At 31.2% G+C, this 8,679-nt stretch overlaps 1 protein-coding gene across 1 annotated transcript; it reads left to right on the top strand.

Moving 5' to 3' along the window:
• The first annotated feature begins 310 nt into the window (after positions 1-310).
• zuc (Mitochondrial cardiolipin hydrolase zuc) lies at positions 311-7,398 on the top strand. Its single transcript, XM_075301873.1, has 2 exons — positions 311-821; positions 7,100-7,398. Exons 1-2 carry the CDS (start codon positions 311-313, stop codon positions 7,396-7,398), a joined length of 810 nt encoding a protein of 269 aa, XP_075157988.1.
• Positions 7,399-8,679: the final 1,281 nt, after the last annotated feature.

Below are 8,679 nucleotides of genomic sequence, written 5' to 3'. Positions count from 1 at the left end.
TTTGAATGATTCTTTTCGGAAGAATTGCATATGAATTGCATTTATTCTTTTAACATAGTAAATAAATTTAACATTTGTTAATACCGAAAATTATTTCACGAAAGTAAAGCTACGTTAATTCAGGGAATTATTATTGGTTAAGCATACCGGCGTTTTGCAAAAACCAAATTGTGATTTCATTGATAAGTGTGTTTGGTAGTGGTGTACGAGTCCAACATCAAAGCAGAGTAAATTGTATAAAGTGAAAAAAAAGAATAATAATAATTATAAATTCTTATTGAATTAAAAAATTATATATAAAATTATTAAAATGTTGGAATCTCGTGTTTTGCGTTATTGCATTTATATTATCGGCGGTGTTGTTGTGTCGGAGGTTGTCTACCATTCCTATTATGCTATCAAATATCTTGTTAATAAATTATTAGCATCTAAAGAAATCTGTGAGGTCATTTGGACAAATGAACTGACACAATCATGTGTTAGTCAACATCGGCGATTTACCACAAATCCGGGTTCTCGTTCAGCCTCCTCTTCGCCTACAATGTCGGAATTGAATCGAATTGTGAAATTACCGTTACCAATGAAGAAATCCCAATTGGATTGTTCTAATCCCTACTGTGCAGCCTATAATGTGGGGCGTTTATTGGAATATATAGACTCTGCAAAATATTCCATGGATTTGGCCATGTATACCTTTACATCCTACGAGTTGTCACAAGCATTCACTCGGGCATTGAAACGTGGTGTTTTAATACGCATTATAAGTGATCATGAAATGGCCTACTCTAGTGGATCACAGATTATACCTTTAACGAAATCAGGTAGGTTTACAATAACCATTGGTGGCATAATTTTCCATAGATACATTTTTAATTTTTCAATTCTCCGTGCAGAAAGATGTTCTATTTCAAAATATATATTTCATTCTTCCACAATTTAGGAATAATTTTCTTGAAAGTGCATCATAGATTGTATGTTAATGCCAGTGCAACAGCAAGGTTGCTGATTAATGTAATAAAAGAAAATCGTTTTGTAAAGTCAAAAATGAATATCATTGACTTGTTGGTGCACTGAAATTTTGAATTCATTTCATTTATTTGCTTAATTTTGTAATTTGAAACTGTAAGGCCGATGCAAGATAAATTACAAAAGAAATACTAAAAAATATATATTATAAATGAAAACATTGGCAAAAAATTACAATAGATTTTTGTTGTTTTATTTTTAATAATTGAAACTAAGTAATTTACATAATTTTTAAGAATAAGAGATATGTCCTCAGCTTGGACCTGTGTGAGAAAGTTGCTACTATTATATTTATTCTAATATTTTTATTTATTAATTTATAAAATAAAATAAATGTATAAGATATGATAAAAATGCATTGGATAACACAGATTATTTGTGCCTCTTGGATTATTACTAGGAAAAAGTTTTAATTAATAGTATATATATAATACTTTTTCGGGATCTTTTTTGTATTTTTTCTCACACTTTGACAAATATTATAGGCTTATTTTCGTAAGGCCATTAGGTCACAATTCAAGAATCAAGTTTTTAGAACAAGCTCATATAGCTCTTGAAGTATCTGAGGTAGGTTCTCAAAATGACAATTTTTGGTCTACATGCTGTTAGTACTAGTAAAAACAGATGAAAAATTACAGTTTCTAACATCAGGTTTATTTTGGTAGTGAAAGGGTTAAGTATATAAATAGAAAAATAAGTTGAAATCTCGACTTTTTTTGAACCATTACTTTTAAAGACCAATTAAGGACGCCGTTAATAGGTTTAATTATTTTTGACGGGTTCAGTTAGATCATAGAAGTGTTGTGTTTAAATAGAACTCTATTCATCCTCCTATAGTGCGTGTTGTAGTTAGATCTAATACCAGCAGGATTTATCATTCTGAGAAACGCATTGGAATCGCACCAATTACGAGTATAATTGTAGGGCTTTTTGGACAAAACAAAGGAGTTATAATTTTATGGAAGCAAGGCGATTTTTTATTTATTTGAGGTTGTTGCTACCAAAAATATATCTTCCAATATTTATTTCCAGTGTTTGAGTTTTACTAAAAAATAAGTAGAGCTTCGACATTCTTGAAAAAGAGCCAGCCGACAGGACGAATAAATCATATCAAATTGTTTGACACACTCGATTCGCATAGTTATAACAATTTTATCCTCATTTACGTATGTATTGGCAGGTTGAGGCCACAGTAACCACAGTTGGTAGAATTCTAAAAATATTGACAAAATTTTCTATAGAAATAAAATTTTGACTAAATTTTCTATAGAAATAAAATGTTATTTTATTTTTATTTGTCACTAAATTTTCTATAGAAATTAAATTGTATACAAATGACCATGGGTTCAATAGCAGTTTTGTCTGAATACTACACGTATTCCCTCTCAGTGATGTTAGCTATAACATACTTTGAATGATTCAAAGCTTCTTTAAGTGCTTTCACAACAATGTGAATATGGTTGGCCCAGTTGGCAGAATTTTACCACAAATTATAGTAACGTCCCTTGTTATGCCAAATTAAAAATGAAGAGATATTTATGTACTCAAAAATTAGAAGTGATCCTTTTCTGCTAATGCACTATATAACATAATCTTAATTTCTATGTTAATAAATGCCTTGTTTCTGTATATCGAACGAGAGCTTTCCAAAAGATTTTAAAATACTTATTTTTGTTAATCAATGAATTGTCATACAAACGAAGAGAACTTTCATAAATACAAAAACACAAATTGATTAAAATTCGAGTGACTGCTTTTCTTTCGACTGGGTTTTCGTCTGATACACAGAAAAAGTCCAAAAGCAAAATACCCTGTTTCAGTTTCTAGTTCCACAGAACCGATAACTATCCTAGTTACTCTTAGTTAATTTGGGAACTATTATTTTTGATATACTAACGTATATTTAACTCATATTTTTCACAAAGACTCCTTTATGTACTACCAGCAATTAACTGGAGACCTAGTTCAAAAGGTTAACTTATTAAAAACAAAATCGCATTTCTAGTTCCACAAAACCGATAACAACCCTAGTTATTCTTAGTTAATGTGGGAACTATGTTAACGTATAAATAACTCCTATTTAACTTATTTAAAAAAATCGCATTTCTAGTTCCACAAAACCGATAACAACCCTAGTTATTCTTAGTTAATGTGGGAACTATGCTAACGTATAAATAACTCCTATTATTCAAAAATGTCAACTTTTTACACTGTCAGTAATTGACTGGAGAAGTAGTTCAACATTTAAAAAATCGCATTTCTAGTTCCACAAAACCGATAACGACTGTAGTTATTCTTAGTTAATGTGAGAACTGTTTTTATGTAAATAACTTCTATTATTCACAAATGACTCCCTTAAGCACTACCAGTAATTGACTAGTTCAAAATTTAAATTTTGACTATTTGGAATCGTTAAATTAGCACTTTTTATACCCTCCACCGTAGGATGGGGGTATATTAACTTTGTCATTCCGTTTGTAACTCATCGAAATATTGCTCTAAGACCCCATAAAGTATATATATTCTGGATCGTGGTGAAATTCTGAGTCGATCTTATTATGTCCGTCCGTCCGTCTGTTGAAATCACGCTAACTTCCGAACGAAAAAAGCTATCGACTTGAAACTTGGCACAAGTAGTTGTTATTGATCGGTCGGGTGGTATTGCAAATGGGCCATATCGGTCCACTTTTACGTATAGCCCCCATATAAACGGACCCCCAAATTTGGCTTGCGATTGCTCTAAGAGAAGCAAATTTCATGCGATCCGGCTGAAATTTGGTACATGGTGTTAGTATATGGTCTCTAACAACCATGCAAAAATTGGTCCACATCGGTATATAAGTATATATAGCCCCTATATAAACCGATCCCACGATTTGGCTTGCGGAGCCTCTAAGAGAACCAAATTTCATCCGATCCGTCTGAAATTTGGTACATGGTGTTAGTATATGGTCTCTAACAACCATGCAAAAATTGGTCCACATCGGTATATAAGTATATATAGCCCCCATATAAACCGATCCCCCGATTAGGCTTGCGGAGCCTCTTAGAGGAGCAAAGTTCATCCGATCCCGTTGAAATTTGGTACGTGGTGTTACTATATGGTCCCTAACAACCATGCAAAAATTGGTCCATATCGGTCCATAATTATATATAGCCCCCATATAAACCGTTCCCAGATTTGATCTCCGGAACCTCTTGGAGGAGCGAAATTCATCCGATCCGGTTGAAATTTGCAACGTGGTGTTAGTATAAAACCGCTAATAACCCAACAAAATTGGTCCATATCGGTCTATAGTTATATATAGCCGATCCCCAATCACACAAAAATTGGTCCATATCGGTTCATAATCATGGTAGCCACTCGAGCCAAAACTAATCTACCAAAATTTTATTTTTATAGAAAACATTGTCAAAATGTTATTTCCATAGAAAATTTTGTCAAAATTTTATTTCTATAGAAAATTTTGTCAAAATTTATTTCTATAGAAAATTTTGCCAAATTTAATTTCTATAGAATTTTTTTTCCAAATTTTATTTCTATAGAAATTTTTTTTCCAAATTTTACTTCTATAGAAAATGTTGTGAAAATTTTATTTTTAAAGAAACTTTAAACTTAATTTTATACGTATTTAATCGGCCTTTTTAGTTTAATATTTATATACCACGTATGGACTATGTGGTATATATTACGGTGTCAGCAAGTTTTAAGATACCTTGTCATCGGCAAGTGTTACCGCAACCCAAGTAATTCGATTGTGGATGACAGTCTTCATTAGAAGTTTCTACGCAATCCATGGTGGAGGGTACATAAGCTTCGGCCTGGCCGAACTTACGGCCGTATATACTTGTTTTAAATTGTTTTGGCGAAATGGTTGATTCAAACGGCACAGAAGAGTACTAACCTAGCATAAATTGACACAACATTCAGTTTTTCGAAATTCAAAAATTTCAATTGGGTCATAATTTTTTTCACATTTTATAAAATGCCTTTGCGATTTTCTCCGAAACGGCTTGTGATGGAAATTTGATTCGAGCGTCATAAACGAGTACTAACCTAGTACAAATTGACAAAATATTCAGTTTTTGAAATTCAAAAATTTTTAATTTTGGCTACTATTGGGTCATATTTTTGTAACTTAAAATAAATTTCAATGTTGGCTATTATTGGGCCATATTTTTTGTCACATTTTATAAAATCCCTTTGCGATTTTCTCCGAAACGGCTTGAGATGAAAATTTGATTCAAACGGCTAGGATGAGTAATAACCTGGCACAAATTGACACAAAGTTTAGTTTTTCGAAATTAAAAAATTTCAATTTTGTTGTTGTTTTGATCTCAGCTTAAAACCATGCGTTGACAAGGGACGGAAATAAAAATTTTTAAGAAAGTACGAAAAAGTTCTTTTCACTAATTTCAACAAAAATTCCATTGGAAGATTATTGTCAAGAGCACCTCTAAATTTTCTATAGAAATAAAATGTTGACAACATTTTCTATAGAAATAAAATTTTGAAAAAATTTTCTATAGAAATAAAAATTTATTAAAATAAAAATTTCGATAAAATAAAAAATTTTCAATTTTGTAAAAATTTTCTATTTTGTCAAATTTATTTGGGCAAAGTCTTATAGACTGCAATTCCTCATCAGCATCCTCTACTTGCAGCAAAACTATCAACCAATTATCAGAATAAATTCGGGTAATTCACTCAACCCAAAGTGAACTACACTTGAACCTTCCGAAAAAAGGTTTGATAGTCGGCTACTGCCTAAACAAATTTGCAAGCCCAAATAAATTTGACAAGCATACTTTTCCTCTGTTGGTTAAGTTACACTTGTAGTTTAGTCAATGCATGGTTTTAAGCTAAGATCAAAAACAACAATAACAAACAAAACGAATGAAATAAAATATTGACAAAATTTTCTATCGAAATAAAATTTTGACAAAATTTTCTATAAAAATAAAATCTTGACAAAATTTTCTGTAGAAATAAAGTATTCATAGAAATAAAAATTTCTACAGAAACAAAATTTTCGATAAAAATAAAATTTCTATTTTCTATAGAAATAAAATTTTGACAAAATTACCGAAATAAAATTTTGACAAAACTAAATTTTTGCAAAATAATATTTTTTGGTAGTTTTTCTAAAAATGTTGGTAGTTTATTTTTCTCTCAAGTTTCGACCGTGACTTTAAAGGTTCGCATTATTTTAGTACGCGATCGATAACGTCTTATGTAGAAATTGGTTGTGTGGAAGCGTAGTATAGAATCACATGCTTTTTGCGACTAAAACATTCTTTAAATTCAATAAAATCGTGTTTTTGACCATGGCTTTTACAAAATCGAGATTTTCTTCCCGCATGAACTTGTCTGTTTTGCCAAATTTGCAAAAGACTATTAGCAAATGAGTTAGTTAAAGACTTTCTCAGAATATTTTGTCAAAACTATTGTACCATAAATCTGCTATCGGCTCAAAAATGTCTACACAAAAAGTATTAAATCATTCGCGGGGTACTACTATACTGACCTGGGTGAAAAACTATTGAAAAAAGTACTATAGTACTGCATTTTCCATCCCTGGCGTTGACTAAGCACATTTCAGCACAATTTTCAAATTTTCGTAATTCGAAAATGAAAATAGAATTACATAGTTTATTAATCATATGTTACAAAGTATAATTTTTTTAGCATACTTTTAGGCATACCGTTTTAGCAGGGTTATTCACCATACAATTTGATTTTTATCAACTCCTGAAAATATGGCATACATTCGCTCGTAGCAATGGTGAAATTGTTAAATATTGAGCCTAAAAGTTTGCAATTTTTAAGTCTATATTATACGTGTAAACTGTGCGTTTGCGAAAAGAAGGAGAACTCATTAAACATAACAATAATAAAGTATTATAAAAATGTTTTGAATTCCATTGCTGGCAAATTTGAGAAAATAAGTAATATTGAGGATGAATATGATGATCCATAGGTATCCAAAATGGGGGAAAAAGAGCTTGCATAAATGCTAATATTGTTTTTTTTTTTTAATAATATATTCTACTTTCTTTATTTTTCCTTTAGGTGTACCTGTGCGCTGTAATAGCAATACCATGTTTATGCATCATAAATTCTGTATTATAGATGCGCCCCAAAGAAACGATGCAATTTTCAAGAAACGAAATAAATCCATGAAGAGATGTTACACAAGAGGATTAGTGTTGACTGGATCACTCAATTGGACCATGCAAGGTTTTGGCGGTAATTGGGAAAATATATTAATAACATCCAATGAGGAATATGTCCGTAACTATTCCAACGAATTTGAACGTATGTGGAATGTATTCAGTTTGGACATGAAACCCTCATCATCAAAGAATTAAACAATTTATCTCTATAACAATATGTCTCCATCCACCGAATTATTTTTAATCTCCATTGTTCAAATGGAAAACTTCATAATACAAGGCAAGTAATGAAAATAAAGTATATGTAAAAAATCTCACCTTCATTAACATAAATTTTAACATTTCTCCCTTTTTAGGTTAGTTGAAACAAAGTTCCTAAAGAGGATTTCATTATTTCGTATGTCCCTTCTATGGGTGGTGCCATAGGAAGAAATTCAATACCACTCATTGTTAAAGAATTTACATGTGTTGATGACATGTTCAGAAATTTCAGTTTTTTTTTCTTCATATCCTTAGACTTCTTACGTTCTAAATATGCGTGCGTAAATACTCAAACATTTGATGGTGCGTAAAATATGTAGCAGTCATAAAATGTCATGGAAATGGGTTTGATGGTGGCGGACAAGTTACTTAAATTACTTCTTAATTATGACTTACACATGTTATTTTTTGTTTTGTAATTTTACTTCAATTACTCCATGTATTTGGCAAAGCGAAGGAATCCATATGTGTATTGTTGTTGTTTTTAATATTCACAGTAGAAAATTTTGCATCTCATTCTTACATGTGGTGCTTGCCGAATATACAATACTTAGATTATGTGTAGTAAGTGCACCACAGGATACTTTAAAAAATAAAAATGTTAAAAGTAATTTAAACATAGATATACATCAATGCAATCAGTAATTACATAAAGTAGTAGTAGTGTGATTTAGATATTGTCTCTGTTTCATGGTTTGAAGAATGTGAACTTCAAATTTTTCATACCCACATATAAAACGATCTTACGATTTGGCTTCTTGCCAGAAACTTTGAATTATTTGGGAAATATGATTACCGTCACTTAAGATTTTGACACAGCCCTACATAAGCCGATTAGTCCTACGATTTGACTAGAGCTTTGACTTCGAACTTTTGTAGCGGTCTTCTGTCGAAGTCGAGGCTGATAAAAAATGCCGGAGTCGAGGAAATTTCTTATAGAGTATTTTATCATTGCCTTAACCTTTTTTTATTTGCTTATAAAGACAGTTTATTTATCGTCAGAAGACAACTTCATCTGAAATTTCGTTCCTCAGAAAGGAAAACACTTCTTTCAGTGCAGCTACATTTGGATCGAAACAAGGGCAGCTAGCGAGATTCATAATAAACTGAGCTGCGTTCTGTGTTGCCAGTATTTTCTGACTCTTGTCCCCAAAAATCCAAAGTTAAATTTAAATTCCCCACAAAAATCCCCAATAAATTATTGAAAAGTTTTTA

This window comes from Haematobia irritans, chromosome 3, assembly GCF_050003625.1.
Source record: "Haematobia irritans isolate KBUSLIRL chromosome 3, ASM5000362v1, whole genome shotgun sequence".
In the NCBI taxonomy this organism is placed as follows: domain Eukaryota; kingdom Metazoa; phylum Arthropoda; class Insecta; order Diptera; family Muscidae; genus Haematobia; species Haematobia irritans.
The sequence above is the reverse complement of the archived record's forward strand: the minus strand, read 5'-3'. Positions and strand labels throughout refer to the sequence as shown.

Coding starts and splice junctions, on each gene's coding strand:
- zuc (XM_075301873.1), top strand. CDS start 311: ATGTTGGAATCTCGTGTTTTGCGTTATTGCATTTATATTATCGGCGGT. Junction 822..7,099: donor TATACCTTTAACGAAATCAG/GTAGGTTTACAA, acceptor TTTTTCCTTTAG/GTGTACCTGTGCGCTGTAAT.